Below are 18,240 nucleotides of genomic sequence, written 5' to 3' on the forward strand. Positions count from 1 at the left end.
AACGAGACTGCAAGAAAATGCTATCATGCTAATAATTGCCATGCTAACACACAGAAAGATAGCAACTTTAGAACAAAAAAAACCCACTAAGACAGGTGCATTATGATTTCACATATGCTGAGACTTGCTAAAATACTAAACTGCTGACACAATAATAAAACAATGATAGCAACCTGGATATAAAAACTGCTAAGACAAACTCATTAGGATTTTACATCTTTTGGTATTGAGACTGGATAAAATTCAAAAAGTTGCTAACACATAAACATAGCAACCCGAGTACTAAAAAAAACAAATGCTACTGAGTACAAAAACCCTTAAGGCAAATGCATTATGATTTTACATCCAAGGCTTATGAGAGTCGCTGGAAAAAAAATTGGATATGATGAGCCGCAGTGTTCCAAAATTTAAAATCCAATCTCATCTCGGGATTGATCGTTTTTAATGCGCATAGAGCAGAAACTGATATTGATTATCGTCCCCGCAGAAGGAACGCGGCTGCTGGGCCAATCGGCAGCAGAGCCGGTAACTGGAGGATCAGTGAAAGTGATGACTCTATTTCGGGGCGCCTAAACCACGCCCCCGTTGCCATGGTGGTTACTGGCAGTACTGTCATTCTCAAGCAATGATATCACTTCGCGGCGTGTTTGACGTATTTTCATTTTTGATGCGTCACTCAACACAACAGTTGTGGAGACTCGAGACATTTGTCTCTGATCACAAGAACAATCGTGACCCAAAAGCATTGATGCTGCAAAGACAATTGCTTGTAAACATGTTTTATTAATACGAAAAATTTGAATTAAACTGAAATGGACTGAAGGAATAACATCTGAAACTTTAGCTGATTTCTAAGCATAAATAACAAATTTTTGAAGATTTGACTACATTATATAGGGCAATTTAAGATGTAAATAATAATAATGAAATAAGGTAATTCTCAATAATAAACATGCACCAACAATACATAACAGTAACATACAATATTTAAAATATAGTATAAATATTAAAAACAGTAAGACAAAAATGAAAAATATATATACAGTATATACATAAATAGTCATACTTACAGTATATGTCACTAAAACGAAGTAATCAGTCATCTATAATTTAAGACCCTAAAATTAGAATTCTATCAATATATAATATTGATAGAATTGATATATTAATGTTATATAAAAATATAATCTTCGTATACAAACACCAAAAACCACAAAATAAAGGAAATAAGTCTCAAAATACAAATAAAATATGAATACAAAATTAAAAAAAAGCAACAACAAAACAAACAAAACTTAAATGAGAGGAAGTATTATACATATTTAATGTTATGTAATAATTGAAGCCTCTTAAAAAGCCAAAACAAATTACAAAAATAAATCCCAAATATGGCGGCACGGTGGACGACTGGTTAGAGCGTCAGCCTCACAGTTCTGAGGACCTGGGTTCAATCCCCGGCCCCGCCTGTGTGGAGTTTCCATGTTCTCCCCGTGCCTGCGTGGGTTTTCTCCGGGTACTCCGGTTTCCTCCCACATCCCAAAAACATGCATGAATTGGAGACTCTAAATTGCCCGTAGGCATGACTGTGAGTGTGAATGGTTGTTTGTTCCTATGTGCCCTGCGATTGGCTGGCAACCAGTTCAGGGTGTACCCCGCCTCCTGCCCGATGACAGCTGGGATAGGCTCCAGCACGCCCGCGACCCTAGTGAGGAGAAGCGGCTCAGAAAATGGATGGATGGAAATCCCAAATATAATCCTAATATATAAACAAACAAAAAAGGTAACAGTCGCGAAAATACAACTTATATATATAAAATATCATATAAATATACAAAACAACAAAAACAAAATAAAATATGACTTAAAATATTATTTATATAAATATCAATGGAATATAGATTAATGTACCAGTAAATAGTAATTTCCAAACTCTATAATCATACAAATAATTACACACATCCAAATACAATCCTAATATAGAAACACCAACAGAAACAGCACACTAAAGTATAGAAAATAAAATCTATATTATATATGTAGACTTTATTATAAATATATAAAATATAAGTTGACAAAAAAAAGATATCCCAAAAGTGTGTTTATATATAAAAAAAATGGCTAAAATTTTACCTGACAAATTGCTGTTTTTCCATTTTTGCATCCTTTGAAAGGGTCGCTCTTAAAGGCGCGGGGCCTCAAATTGATTGAAAGCAAGTGCGGTGCAGTAACCATGGAAACAGATGCTCCCTTAGTGGCCCATTTTAACAGGGTGCACCGGGGTCTTAAATCAATAACTCCAATTTAGGGATGATGTCATCCCAAAAGGGGACGCGCAGCGTTGGGGACGCGCAGCGTTAGCGACGCGACAATGCACTTCGCATACACAACAGGGTGGGATAAATGTGTGTGTGTGTATGTAGCTATGACCTTTAGAGAAATATTTTTTGCTGTGACGTCTCAACCGAGCAGTGCATGATGGGAAATACTGACATGCGCACAAGAGTACTGCCACAAATGACTCTGCACTCCATCTCAGCATGCATGTTTGTGTCTGTGTGGACTCACTTCCCGTTGGAATTTAGACACACACACACGCTTACATTTAACCTCCAACCATCTGTAGATCTGTGCCAATCGTTTTTGTGTACTTTATGTACTCTAAATGGGTCACACACACACACACACACATATACACACACATACATATACATACGTGTTCATAAACATGACGGCTTCACCAGTCGTATACAATGTATGGTTTTGTGTCTTTATGTGTTCTTATATGTTGTTTATTATTAGTTTATTCAAGCCTTTTTATGCTTTATTTTGCGCAATTTCCTTGTACATGTTATAAATGACAGAGCTATTCTGTTCTGTGTAGTTGTGCAACAAATAGACAGAACAAATAGACAACACAACTTGACATAATTCCGATTTCACACAGTCACACCTTTCTAGTATCGAGAATTGGATGTGATGCGTGTGCTTTGTGTGCCAAAGCATAAATCCCGCAATGATACACTTGTTTGAGTTTACAGTACCAGTTTGAGTTTGGGCTCAGGCAGGAAAACACACTTCCTGTGTCTAAAAAATTGTAGGGCAGTGCGTGTATGTTTATATATGTGCGTGTATGTGTGTGTGTGTTTGTGTGTGTTAAGGAATGCTGAGGTTTGGTGTTTATTGCTGTTACACTGGTGAGAACTGAGTGTAGGCCGGAGAGCAAGAATGAGGGAGGGCAGGGAAAGAGGCGGATGAGTGATTCAGACCAGAACTGGTTTGTTTTTCAAATGAACTTACAGTGTAAAGGATCCACTTCTCTTGGTCACGCTGCAGGTAAATCCTATTTGTTTGTCAAATGGAATCCTAGTGTTATACTGTTTATTTGCAAGTAAAACATTTTTGGTTTATTACGTTTCAGAGAGACGTGGGTTATGTTGAAAATCAGAATTGAACAAGGTCTTTCTGGACCTCTTCAACTTTAATCAGATTTGTTCAGTAAACTGTCAATACAAAGCAAAGATGACATATTATATTATATATTCATCACATTGTGTTTGCAGTGTTCACATATTTCTCTAAAAACGAGACAAATCACTCTTGCATTGCTGAAAGGAATCCTGGAAATCTATGAAAAAGTCACAAAATTAATCCATTGCACTTTGTGTGTATGTGTGTGTGTTTTCTTATGGTTATCTAGTGGATTTTAGGAAGCGTTACAGCCAATACAGTGAGACCTATCGCGTATGACCCCCCCCCCCCGTTTCATCCCCTAAAAATAAACCATTACTCAAAGTAGGGATTTAGCTTTATCGACTGGTAATCTGTAATATCCTTTTTCATAGAGGGCATCTGTACTTTTTTGCTGGCTCGCTCTCCAGAAATTCACTGTAACAAGCTATCGAATATTTTTACAATTGATGTTTCTCCCGATCATCCCATCAATTGATCGGATAAAAATTTCTTTTGTTTGAACTTCCAGTTTGACTACCACTTGAATGTGCAAAACGTTTGCCAATAGATTGGCTCAATGTGGGTTTAATAAACATGCTGTAAATTTTGGGACGGTCGCCACAAGTGCACAACTGAAACATTTCTGCATGATTGACTTACAAGGCTGACATTTGAACTGAATGAAGACCTTGTTGGTTCCCTGGGTCATTTTGTTATTCTTCCATTTTCTTCCTTTTGGTTGGACATAAAATGCGAGTTGTTATGGACCTCAGTCGCGCTCTCTATCTTGTTTTGGAATCGGGCCCCGGTTCGTCGTGGGTCACAGTCATCCTCTTTGTTTGAGATGCACACCCGGCTGTCTGTTTCCTCGATGGATGGTGGGCGAAACTGGGAAAAAGACAAAGTGCAATCACGAATTGCAACTTAATGGAAGCAAATACAGTTAATGCACAAAACACAATAACATGAAGGTGTAAGCACCGACTTTTCATTTAAAAAATTGTCATGGATGGGTATGTCTCCGTTGCTCTGCTTGACCATTGGTCAATCGTGCACGGTCACAAACCGCAAAGAACTCGACAGGCGCGCACACCAGAAGGAGCAGCACGATGTCAATGAGGAGTAAAACGTGAAATTGTGGTGTACAAACTGTTTAATTCTTTACATTCAATTTAATAATGTTATTATGTGTTTTTATAAAGTATAATACTGTAAAGTCAAGGGAGTGCTATACTTTTATATACTGTACTTTAGTTTCATGCTGTAAATCCAGACTGTAGTGAAAGCAGCAGACGAGTGGGAAAGAGGAAGCTTCAAATCATAAAAGGAACTTGAAATATGAACGGGGAAATTATTTGGAGGCCTGTGAACATTTTTCTAAATTTAAATTAATTCATGCGGCGAGATGTTTTCTTTCAAAGAAATGCGCTTATACAGATGTTGTCATCGGTGATGGCCCACACCGCTGTGGTTCATTGTAGTGAGATTAACCACTGTCCTCGTTAGCATCAATTAACCTTTGTCAATTTAAAGTGTGTGTGTGTGAGAGAGAGAGAGAGAGAAAGAGCGAGAGAGAGATGTGGCTACTAGAGACAAGGAAGTGAGTGGTGAATTAATCCATTGTTTAGCTCATTACAGCCACTTTTGTGCGGAAGGTGGCAGCTGTTAATCTTGGCACTTGGTGGGACTCTGGCCTCTGGACTGTCACATGATCACACACGCACACACACACACACAAACACAAGCACAAACATTGGTTATATGGCAGTAATATGCTGTAAATACATAAAGCATCATCTTGTTTTTCATCACTTCATATCCCTCCGGTCTCGTGCTCTTTCTTTTTGTGTTGCATCCATCATAGAAGTGCCCCTCAGCATCCCAACAGAAAGTCTATTGAGGGGTGGACATCATGTGACGGGAGACAGAAGATACCGCCGTGACCCATTTAGACTGCAGAACTTTTCACCATGACGTCATATGTACTTCGGGGTGGCAATAGCTCCAATCGCACTGCTAGTAAACAAACCCTTCCATGTCATTTGACCAAGGCAGTGATCGAGAAAACAGGCCAAATGGCTTGAATGATGATCTTGCCTCCTTCCCTACAGCCATAGTTTGAAGGTGTGAAGTGTCGGTTGAAAAAGATGTTACATGAGGTAAATTGCTTCCAAGGGAGACTGAACGCCGGCTGTAATTTACACTGTAGCAGATGATTTAAAAATAGACGTGGTGAAAATGTGCTAATTGCTAACATAATAATTGAGAGACTGGCTAATTAATTGACCTTTCTTTTGCTCGGATTAATTGCACAGACCTTCATGCTGTTTTCAGAAATGGATAGTGTGCGTTAGAGCTGACGTTAGCTAGCAGGCTAGCCATTGTTTTGCGGAATTACTGAAAGATGCGTTATTAGGAATCCCACTCGCATTCTTCCCAGGACACACCCCGCTGCAAATTGATTGGCTGCAGGACACACGCTGCTGCAATATGATTGGCTACTGCATCCGGGTGGGGCACACCCTACTGCCTCCACACAGGAAGTCACTAGTTAGGTGGTAGCCATCCTAGCTGTCTCCTGTAGCAACAAAAAACGGCTTCGCAGCACAAGTTAGCCTTGCAGCAAACTAGTGAGTAGCTGTCGTTCGTGTTTGAAGGTATTTGTACGTTGTCTGAGGCTCAAAAGACCGAATACTGACAACAAAATCCAATGGGCGCACTTAACTGATGACTGCTGCTGCCATGAATAGCCTAAATTGTATTGCGTTTTAGGGGAGTGTGAATTATTGAACACATAAGTGGATTATAATAACGTTAAATTGTTTCAAACTCAGTGGATTTTACAAAATGAATGCAAACGAATAATTTTATTTCCCTCTGTTTGTGATGTTGATTTTTGTTGTTTTTTTCCCCTCGATTTTTGGGGAAAAGAAGTACAGGTATCTTAACTTCATCCATCCATCCATCCATTTTCTGTGCCGCTTTTCCTCAATAGGGTCGCGGGCGTGCTGGAGCCTATCCCAGCTATCTTCAGGCGAGAGGCGGGGTACACCCTGAACTGGTTGCCACCCAATCGCAGGGCAACCATTCGCACTCACATTCATACCTACGGGGCAATTTAGAAGAAGAAGAAGAAGAATCACTTTTTATTGTCAGAGTCTTCAATTAACCTACCATGCATGTTTTGGGGATATGGGAAGAAACCGGAGTACCCGGAGAAAACCCACGCAGGCACGGAGAGAACATGCAAACTCAACACAGGTGGGGCTGGGATTTGAACCCCAGTCCTCAGAACTGTTAGGCAGATGGGCTAACCAGTCTTCCACTGTGCCGCCCCCTATAACCATAATAAACTTAACTGTTTTATTTTTTTTTAGAAATGTATTTGAATGGTCATCTTGTTATATTTGCTTCCGTGATGCCCGCAAGGAAATTTATAAAAACCCTAAACCTTTAGCGGCCTATCTGGAGGCGCAGCCTCAAACTCAACAAGTTTTTGTCATCGTTTTCAGTTCAGATCAGTCGTAGTCACTCTCATTCTGCCACCATACAATAAAGTATAAAACTGCGCTGGAACGGATTAATGGCATTTCAATTAATTGCATAGGGGAATATTGAATTGATATACGATTACATTGAGTTACAATCTTGGTGATGGAACCAATTAAAATCATAAATCAAGGTACCACTTTGTAAATGAAATGTACAGTTGAATCCCGCTATTGGCAGGTGATAGGGACTGGGCTGGATCGCGAATAGCGAAAAGCCGCGGATAATTGACACCCATTGTTATTTCATTTGAACAAAAAAATAATAATAATAATTTAACCCTCACACAAATTTTGGAATAAGCCAATATGCATCTTTGGGGATGGTTCCCTCCCATAATAAGAAATAAAAAAATATATAAAAAAAAAAAGGGAAAACATTTGAATAAAAATGCAAATTAAAAAAAATGGGAAAAAAGGAAAACAATTGCAAATACATTGAACACAAATTTGGAAAAAAAAAAATAAAAATCTGTGAATAGGTAAATCTGTGGGTACCAAACCTCAAGTATGCGTGGCTCCACTGTACTTACTAGAAATGTGGCCCAGCGTGACATTTAAAACACACCTTTGTCTCCTCCAGGTCATGATGTCCTGAGTTCCTCCCAGTGGGCCCGGAGAGAGCGCTGCGCTGATGGGAGCGGCTGTGCCACCATGAGCTTACAAGATGGCAGCTGCAGCTACGCCAGCAGCGCCAACATGGCCGTCGCCAGCGGCAGCATGCGGCGGCGCCTGGAGGACCAGGAGTTCACCTTGCGCGTGTACCCGGGCTCCCTGGCGGAGGGGACCATCTACTGCCCCATCAGTGCCCGCAAGAACACCACCGCGGCCGAGGCCATCGAATGCCTCATCGAGCGGCTGCGCCTGGACCGCACCAAGTGCTACGTGCTGGCCGAGGTCAAGGAGTTCGGCGGCGAGGAGTGGATCCTCAACCCAGGTGACTGCCCCGTGCAGCGCATGATGCTGTGGCCGAGGAGCGCTCTGGAGAACCGCGGCGGCCTGGGCAGTGGCGACGACTACCGCTTCCTCCTGCGGGAAAAGAACTTGGACGGATCCATCCACTACGGCGGCAGCCTCCAGATGTGGCTGCGGGTGACCGAGGAGCGCCGCTGCATGGTGGAGCGGGGTTTCCTCCCCCAACCGGCGGAGAGCGACCCCCCGACGGATCTCTGCGCTCTGCCGGAACTTACAGAGTGCGCCCTTTTGGAAAGCCTGCGGGCGCGTTTCCGCCAGGAGAAGATCTACACGTACATCGGGAGTATTCTCATTGTGGTCAACCCCTTTCAGTTCCTGCCCATATACAACCCCAAGTACGTCAAAATGTACGACAACCATGCGCTGGGAAAGCTGGAGCCGCACATCTATGCCGTAGCCGACGTGGCCTACCACGCCATGCTGCAGCGGCGCAGGAACCAGTGCATTGTCATCTCGGGCGAGAGCGGCTCGGGGAAGACGCAGAGCACCAACTTCCTCATTCACCACCTGACCGCTCTCAGCCAGAAAGGCTTCGCCAGCGGAGTGGAGCAGATCATCCTGGGGGCGGGGCCGGTGCTGGAGGTAAGATGCCAAGATGCAGTGTTGGCTTGATGTTTACGTGGCGCCATTGAAGCAACTACAGTACTTGTGACAGGGGTGGTACCGTGACTTACTGTTTTTTCAAGTTACAAGGCATCGCTTAGTCAAAATGTTTTACTTGAGCCAAAATTTGAGGTACAAGTGAGTCTTAGCCACTTAGCCACACACACAAAAAATAAAAGTCATGGCAATTATTCTGAAGATCAGTTATTTGTGGCTTTTCGCTGTTAGCAGTCGGACCTATCACCCGCAAATGGGGGGGTCTGCTGTACTTCTAGAATGCAACTTATCAAATTAGTTCATCACTAACTTGGTTGCTTTTATTTAGCAACGTGGCTTTGACATAAATACTAGACTTTACACCGATTTTATCGGCCTGATCGGTATAGGCCGATAATTAGCATTTTATGCTGATCCGGTTTAATGTCGTCATTCGGCGATCCGATCAATGACGTCATTGATCGGCTCCGCAAAAGACATTGACTCGCATCGCCATCGTGCACAGTATATTTGAATCCAAAAGCTAGTTTATTTTTAGCCTTGTCGCATGTCTTTTTACGTAGTACTGTAAATATCTGACATCCAATGAAGTTAAAAAAAAAAAAAACATGTCGGTGTGTGGGACAGACAACACATCTGAGACAAACAACACGTAATGCCCGGTCAGACTACAAGACAAATTTGCTCTTTCACGATTGTACTATGTCAAACTACGTTTTTTTACGATCGTTGGGCTTTATCTTGTCAACTCAAATGCGACCGGATACACTCGTTACCGTGGCGACGACAACAAGAATGGATTGTGGCGACTGTATTATATGGGCAAAATGGGTAAAAACGTGTGTTGGTTGTCACCGGTGTTCAGGACAGGAGAGGACGTTCATTTAAGGCTTGCTTGAGGTATGTTCCCGTACTTTTAATACGATGCGGCTCGCAAGCAGGCAACACAATGTTATGTAGCCTAGCAAGCTACTGGTAGCACTGACGGTTGTATGTAAACATGCCGCCGTTCTGTCGAATAATGCTCTAAAGCTTCGGTGGGGGTGAAGTAATTTAATTACAATAAAGTAATTTAGGGCGGCACGGTGGCCGACTGGTTAGAGCGTCAGCCTCACAGTTCTGAGGACCCGGGTTCAATCCCCGGCCCCGCCTCTGTGGAGTTTGCATGTTCTCCCCGTGCCTGCGTGGGTTTTCTCCGGGCACTCCGGTTTCCACATCCCAAAAACATGCATTAATTGGAGACTCTAAATTGCCCGTAGGTGTGACTGTGAGTGCAAATGGTTGTTTGTTTGTATGTGCCCTGCGATTGGCTGGCAACCAGTTCAGGTTGTACCCCGCCTCCTCCCCGATGATAGCTGGGATAGGCTCCAGCACGCCCTCGACCCTAGTGAGGAGAAGTGGCTCAGAAAATGGATGGATGGATAAAGTAATTTAATTACAGTAAGTTAGCACCGATTATTTCTGTCATGTTGTAATGTTGGTTTGACCTGACTGATTAGAATACACGATCTGACTAGAGCAGTGATTACCAACCTTTATGGAGCCAAAGAACGAACATATTTTACAATTGAAAAATCTCATGGCAAACTAACAAACAAAAATGTCACAAAAAGTGGATACATTAATTACTGTATGTACTTCGTGCCATCTAATAGAAGACCATTCATTTGTTCTGTCTGTCACTATGCCTCACTGGCATAAATAGATGAAAAAAGATACATTATTTATTGTAAATATAATTTTTTGAGCAGTTAAGTAGACACAGTAAATGAACAGGTCATTCCTCCATCTTGTGATCGGTTATCACTTTTTTAAACTCGCTGATCGGTGATCGGCCCCAAAAATCCTGATCGTGTAAAGCCTAATAAATACAGGAAATACGTCAAGTATGTGTCCTACTTTCAATAAGTAGTGTAATTAGCGGAAATTAATCCGCTCACAAACTTACCTTTGTGCCTGACTGCTTCCTATTGCACCAAACAAAACAAATTACCTCTTTGTATTCACCCTAAATGTTTTCACTCATTATTGTTTAAAAACACATCCCGGCTTTCAGTCTTGGGGCGACATAATGTACACGGCTCCTGCAGAGTGAGAGAAGAGGCGTTGTTTCACAACCCATCTCATACTGAAGCGTTCATGAGCGTTAATAGATTTGTTCTCAAGCTATTTTCAACACTTTTAATTGGTTCGTAATGCAGTAATATAACAGATGACGTGGGGACGGACCAATTTGAATTGATTTCTGACAAAAATTTAACTGACCATATTTGGACATACAAGTTTTCCTCCAGACAGCGACAAAATATTGTCATTTACAGTAGAGCATTTATGTGCAAAAAATGAAAAATAGTCAAAATACCAAAAAAGTCAGTTTCATTTTTGTCACTTGTTTTTTTTCCTGTATATGGCCATTATAGCATTGGGAGAAAAACAAATGTAATGGTGGCCTAAGACTGTACTGTACCGGTACAGTACCAGTATAGTGCAAAGTGTATGGAATTAATGTTTGGTCATGGTTTGGGTTTGAGGAAATGAGTTGTCAAGCAGGATTGGGATTCTCTACATAGTAATACGCTGCTTCCAAAGTGCATCTTTCTCTTCGGGTGAGCGATCATCTGAAAAAGTCATTCTGAATTATGTCTTCTCTGTATCGGCCATTCGACTTAATTTATTCGTGAATTCCCAGCAGTCTTCTGCCGTGCAGCTGCCTCACTCTTATCCCCGGGTGCCGCTTTCCACTCATATGTTCCAAATTAGACGTGGAAGTGACAAAAGCCCTAATGAAATGCAAAGAGAAGGCAGCAGGTTATTCATTTGGCCTCGGAATGCTGGAGCTCATATGTGGAGGCATGAAACTGATTGGAAAAGTCCCGCCTCCTATATTTAGCACATATGATATTCATGTAGAGGCTACATGTGATATGACCTAGAAACCATGTTTGCCCAATCTCTGCATTGATTGGGCGAAAAAAAAGATCATGAAATGTTGCCTAATCCGCCCTGGATTAGAAAATCAATAATGGATTATGGATTATGAAATTTCATTGGGGAATGTTTCACGAGGCGACATTGCCTCTAAACTACTTAGATTTGTGTCATTTGCAGCTGGACAGACATGACCCAGTGAACTCAGGACCTTCTTCTTCTTTCTTTTTTTTTTTTAAATTCCCTATGGCAACCATGCAGTTGTCCAGCATGCGGCATCCTGTCAGGATGTATGTGGATGTGTTGTCCGCATGCAGCTGTGCATGTTGACTCACAGTCCTGGTCGGTTAGTTTGTTCGCTCCGTCATCTGGAAAACGTGAATACAGACGACAGCTTTGAGCACAGCTGCTTCGACGTTTTGGCTCTTGTCAGAAAATAGCAAAATGTAAGTCTGTTAAATGACGGTACATCTCAGGAATGGAGGCACAATGGTAAAAGAGACAGGGGACAACGATTTTATAGGTACAATTATTAAAGTTTTCAAACTGCCAGCAATATTTGAATGTCGCCTCATTTCAGTCCCCGCTCCCACCACCTCATGTCTGCACAAAGAAACACCCCCAGCTCACTAACCTTGGACAACAAAATAGAGCCAGAAATACGCCAGTTCCTTCCACTTGCCTAGCCGCTGTGCAGCTCATGGTCAGCCACAGGTGTGCAATGTTTAAAGAAATGTTACTGTTTTTTATTTTTGGAATGTACTGTCAATTAAATGATAAGTGAGGTGATCGACTTACCTGACGACTTGGTGAGAACGATGACTTGACGTTCGCTGTGGTTGAGTCACGCAGCCGTCGGCATATAGGCCACGCACCATTGTTATATATTATCTTTACCCTTGATTTGAAGTAGAGAGCAGTGCCTTCCTTTTAACTTTTGTTGCTAACCAGTTAAATAATCCGGCCAACAAACTACAATAGTCTCCTATGGCATGAGGTTGCTGTGTCGCCCCGCCAGGCTCGTGAGCACGAGGTGCGGGTGAGCTATTCGGTCATGCCTCCTGTCACTGCACTCCCTGACTGGCTATTCTTGTCCCGTTGTGCCCAGTTGTAAAATAATAATTTAAATTAAATTATAGAGGCATTAGATGGGGCCAGAGAGGGGTGACTTTTCAAAAGATCATTTCAATAATATTCTACTGTCAGTTCATACAGACAGTTTAAATGTAATGTATATGACAAAAACAATTTGAAGCTGCAAGTTGTCCCTTTAAGGAGCAGCACTCTTTCTGTAAAGCTGGCAAGCCCTCTATTTATTATTACAATAATTGGAAAGCAAAGGTACGCCACTAGGCTTGTTAGAGGGGTGCACACCAAATATTCAGCCCAATTTTTGCATTTTTCCCCTTTCCCATCAAAGTCAGAAAAGGCCCCATTGGAAGGATGGGCGGTTCGAAACCTGGCTCCGACAGCCTGCTGTTGAAGTGTCCCTGGGCAAGACGCTGAACCCCAAATTGCTCCCAAGGGCCACAATAGTAAATGTTAAGCATGTTCAATATGTACGATGGTAAATGTTCGTGTGTGCGGTGTACCTGACATTGTTTGAGTTGGAAATGACTGACATTCTGTCTGGCTGGCTGCCAGAGGCGGAATGCAGCAGTCGAGGACAGAGCGTTGATAATCACAGATCGAGGAACGTGTGACGCCGCTGGCTGCTTGGGCTGCGTTTGAGGGGTGAACGCTTCCACACCCAAGGAAGCAGGAGTCACCATGACTTTTTTTTAGTCATATGCTGTACTATGAAAAAGTCTCCACCAACTCGCTTTGTTGTTTGAATTACATTTAAAAAAACAATATTATTATTTCTTTTTACAGCATTCATTTAACACAGTCAAAGATGAAATCGAATTTGTACATTGAACAATTTACAATTGAAAAATCTCACGGCACACCAACAAACAAAATTGTCACAAAAAGTGGATACATTAATTACTGTATGTACTTCCTGGCATCTAATAGCAAAGCAAAGCAAAGCCAATTTATTTATATAGCGCATTTCATACACAAGGTAACTCAATGTGCTTTACATGATTAAAAGCATTTAAAAAAAAGAAAAAAAGAGCTTTTACAAGAGAAATAAATAAATAAAATAAAAATACAATTAAAACGGCATACAGTGCAAGAAATATCATTTAAAAGTGGAAATGCTCTAAAAAGCATGGGAAAAAAGAAGAGTTTTTAACGTGGACTTAAAAACATGCACACTTGGGGCTGACGTCACTTCTGTTGGCATCTTATTCCATTTGTGTGCAGCATAGTAGCTAAATGCCATGTTTGTTTTGGAGTCCACTATTTGACCTGAATCTGTCGATCTCAGAGCCCTACTGACTGGCCAGTCGGTATATAATTATATACAGTATATACATTAATATAGATCAGTGATTCTCAACCAGTGTGCCGGAGCGTATTAGTGTGCCGTGAGCGCTCTTCAGGTGTGCCGTGGGAAATTATAAAATTTAAGGTAATTGCTCGAAATATTATTTCTTTACAAGAAATAATGTATCTTTGTTCATCTATTTATACCAATGAGGCTTAGTGACAGACAGAACAAATAAATGCTCTTCTATTACCATTTCCAGAACTCCTAACAGCAGATAAATGCAATGAATTTGCTTGTTATTTTAGTGGAAAAAATACAATCCATCAGGTTAAATATAGGGTTAGCAGCACAAATCAGCAAAATGATAAAAGGACACTAGATCTGAAGCAACCCAGGAAAAACTCCATTACCATGTCAGAATTTGATACAGTTGACCAAAAAACTGTAGAGAAAACGGTTCAGCAGCTGAAACGATTGGACTATTTCAAAGCTATTGCAAAGTCTGTGCTAGCTGATTTGCATCAAATAATCAATTGCTCACTTCAGTCAGAGTTTCCTAAAGCTCTTAAAGTAGCTGCCATTAAGCCTCTGCTAAAAAATAGAACGCTCTACGCTTTCATGTTAGCAAGCTATAGACCCATCTCAAATCTCCCTTTCATAGCCAAGATAGTTGAGAAAGTTATTTTTAAACAACTCAGCAATTTCTTGAACTTAAATGTACTTTTTGAGAAATTTCAATCAGGGTTCCGAACTCCTCACAGTATAGAATCTGCTCTTATCAAAGTGCTAAATGATATAAGGTTGAATACTGACTTGGGAAAGGATTCAATTCTGGTCTTGTTGGATCTCAGTGCGGCTTTTGATACGGTAGATATAATATACTGCTGAACAGGTTGGAAACGTGGGTAGGACTAAATGGAACAGTCCTTAAATGGTTCAGGTCCTACCTGGAGGAAAGGAGTTATTTTGTAACCATTGGAAGTGTTCAATCTCATCGAATGGCAATGACCTATGGGGTACCTCTAGGGTCAGTTCTTTGACCCCTCCTATTCACCTTGTATATGCTACCTTTGGGTCAAATTCTTCAGAATTTTAATTTTGACTATCATAGCTATGCAGATGACACACAGTTATATCTAGCAGAGTCTCCAGATGACTGCAGTTCAATTTAGGTGTTGTGTCACTGTCTAAAACAGATAAATATCTGGATCAGCCAAAATTTTATTCAATTAAACCACAACAAACCTATATATTATTATTATTATATATATAATTGTTTTTGGCAATAAAGAAAAGGGGATTGCTGTTAGTAAATACCTGGAGTCACTCTCTTTAAAAACCAAAGACCAAGTCCGAAACCTTGGTGTTCTGATAGATTCCGACCTGACTTTCAACAGTCATATCAAATCAATAACCGTATTTTCACAACCATAGGGCAAACCGTATTAAAAGGCGCAGTCTCAGTTACGGGGTCTATTTCTGTATTTAACAGAACTGGCCGACTGGTTAGAGCGTCTGCCTCAGTTCTGAAGAGCGGGGTTCAATCCCCGGTCCCGCCTGTGTGCAGTTTGCATGTTCTCCCCGTGCCTGCGTGGGTTTTCTCCGGGCACTCCGGTTTCCTCCCACATCCCAAAAACATGCATTAATTGGAGACTCTAAATTGGCCGTAGGTGTGACTGTGAGTGCAAATGGTTGTTTGTTTGTATGTGCCCTGCGATTGGCTGGCAACCAGTTCAGGTTGTACCCCGCCTCCTGCCCGATGATAGCTGGGATAGGCTCCAGGCGCCTATTTCTCCGGGCACTCCGGTTTCCTCCCACATCCCAAAAACATGCATTAATTGGGGACTCTAAATTGCCCGTAGGTGTGAATGCGAATGTTTGTTTGTTTGTATGTGCCCTGCGATTGGCTGGCAACCAGTTCAGGCTGTACCCCGCCTCCTGCCCGATGATAGCTGGGATAGGCTCCACCACGCCCGCGACCCTAGTGAGGAGAAGCGGCTCAGAAAATGGATGGATGGATGGATGTTAATTTAATATTCATTAAATAAACAATGTAAAAAATAAATTAAAAGGTTGCTTGCAATGACATTAAAAAAGGTAAATAAATACACACATGAAAGATTGTATGCATACATTTCTATACCATTCTATACTCCCTATATGCTATGTACAATCCTACAAAAATATTAAATAAGCAATTAAATAAATTAAAAATTATGTATTATAATTGTAAGATACTTTTTATAATAAATTGTAATTGATTAAAAGGTGTTTATTTGGCTTTTTAAAATTTAGTCATTGTATAAATGACATGCGTGTTTGTATTCCAATAAAGATACTGATACACAATTATACACTGGAACGTCTAAACCGCTTGGCCTTCAATTTATTAGTATTTGTTGAAGCAATTTTCCCCTTTGGAAAATAGCTGAAATACAAGCAATCCCTCCAAAAGTCAAACTTTTCATCACAACGCCTTTATTATGTTCTGAGAAACCTTTTAACATTCGTACCACTGTTGATATCAAGTCATTTTGCATTGTTACTGTATGTCTCCAAAGTGGTGACAGATGTGTCTTGAGGCATCAGGTGTTTGAGTCTGACTCTTACCATAATTGTCATGTCTAAGTGATTCCTTCAAATGGGTACAAATGTGCACTTTAGGCCCTGTTGGAAGAAATGATTAGTCGCTGAGGGTCAGACGTCAATGTCATTGCAGGGGTCAGTATCAGTGTGATTTTCTAATATTGTCTGATGGTTTTGTTTAAGTTTGCAAGCACATTACGGGATGTATTCGATGACTCGCGTTTCTGTTTTCGTTAAAAAGTTAAATGGAAGTGGGTATATTATACGTATTAGGTCAACACTGAAAAAAAGTATGAGTCGTAATGTTACTATTGCGAGAAGAGCATAAACATAACGTTATTCTCATAATACTGACTTTTTATTGACAAACTGAAAAGAAAGAATAGTAACATTACGAGAGCAGTGGTAATGTTACAAAGAAGAAAGCTTTAAAGTTGCTAGAACAAAGATGTAATGTTACGACAACAAAGTCATAATGTTACAAGAATAAAGCTGTAAAGTTACAGGAAGTGAATTTTATGAGATCAAATTCAAAAGTCTTCATATTAGGAGAAAAAGGTTGTTACATTATGAGAACAAAGTTGGAATGTTATGAGCATGAATCTTTATACGTTCAAAATTACAACTAGTAAAATTATGAGGAAAAAAGTCAGATTGTTATGACAAAAATGTTTTTACATTACAAGAACAAAGTCAAAATGTTCCGAGCATAAACCGTTGTTAAAAAAAATCACAACTTTATTCTTATCATATTACTTTTTTTTTTCCTACCAAGGACTATCAAGGCCTAACTTAAATTGTAAAATTTTGAGAAACGGTTATAAAAATTACGTGAACAAAGTCAAAATGTTACATGAAGAAAGTTGCGGTATTGTAGGAGAAAAAACACATTTACATGAACAATGTTGTAATATTATGAGCATAAACGTAGTGTATACTAAAAATTGCAACTTTATTCTAGTAACATTAAAATTATATATATTTCTTTTCATAAAATAGTAAAATTACGAGAATAAAGTGAGAGTGTTATGTGGAAAAATATTTTAAGTGACACAAACAAGGTCGGAATGTTATGAGCATAAATACATGTCATCAAAAATTATAACTTTATTCTCATAATATTAAAACTTTTATTACAACTACCAGGAAGTATCAAGGCCAAACTTAAAAGAGAGAATTGTACAATTACGAGAAAAGGGTCTTTAAGTTACGTGAACAAATACTATGTTTGGAAAGTTGGAATATTACGGAAGAAAAAACACAAATTTATGTGAATAAAGTTGGAACGTGTACTTAAATGACATTCTTGTAATATTGAGCATAAAGGAGACATGAAATCAGCAAAATAGTAAAACTACGAGAACAACAACATCGCTATGGTGCATGAAAAGGTTTAATATTACAAGAGAAAGGTCATAATGTTTTGAGACAAAAAAGTATTAAACGTCATGTCATGGAATATATGTCATGATACAATTTTTTCTTGCATCTTTGCCATTTTTTAAATAATATTTTGACAATTCTTAGTAATAGCAGAACTTTTGTTTTTCAGTTTGGCCCTGTTGCTCCTTTGCCAGTTGTTGTTTTGTTGTCAAGGGGAAATTTAGCAGTAAACTTGCCGTGGCTGTGTTTGTGCAAGGATTGCTGCGTGTTTTACGTGTAAAAGAACAATCTCTGTAAAAAATCTCATGGGTTTGCTGAGCGTTAATCGAAGTCGAGGCGGCTCACGGCACAGTCACACATCACACGGGTGATATCACCTAATGACGTCCC

General features: G+C 40.3%; 1 protein-coding gene across 14 annotated transcripts in view; it reads left to right on the forward strand.

Annotated features, from left to right (window-relative positions):
* The window catches only part of LOC133477940 (unconventional myosin-IXAa-like), a 118,851-nt gene that overhangs the window by 14,619 nt on the left and 85,992 nt on the right, over positions 1 to 18,240 (forward strand). For 13 of the 14 annotated variants that reach the window (XM_061773311.1, XM_061773318.1, XM_061773315.1 and 10 more), the window contains exons 1-2: positions 3,273 to 3,333; positions 7,582 to 8,555. In XM_061773311.1, coding sequence (XP_061629295.1) covers positions 3,288 to 3,333; positions 7,582 to 8,555 — 1,020 coding nt within the window. In that variant the 5' untranslated portion in view covers positions 3,273 to 3,287. Of the gene's footprint in view, positions 1 to 3,272; positions 3,334 to 7,581; positions 8,556 to 18,240 lie in introns of those variants that run through there. The other variant, XM_061773321.1, reaches the window with a different exon arrangement.

Source organism: Phyllopteryx taeniolatus, chromosome 5 (assembly GCF_024500385.1).
Source record: "Phyllopteryx taeniolatus isolate TA_2022b chromosome 5, UOR_Ptae_1.2, whole genome shotgun sequence".
Classification (NCBI taxonomy): Eukaryota; Metazoa; Chordata; class Actinopteri; order Syngnathiformes; family Syngnathidae; genus Phyllopteryx; species Phyllopteryx taeniolatus.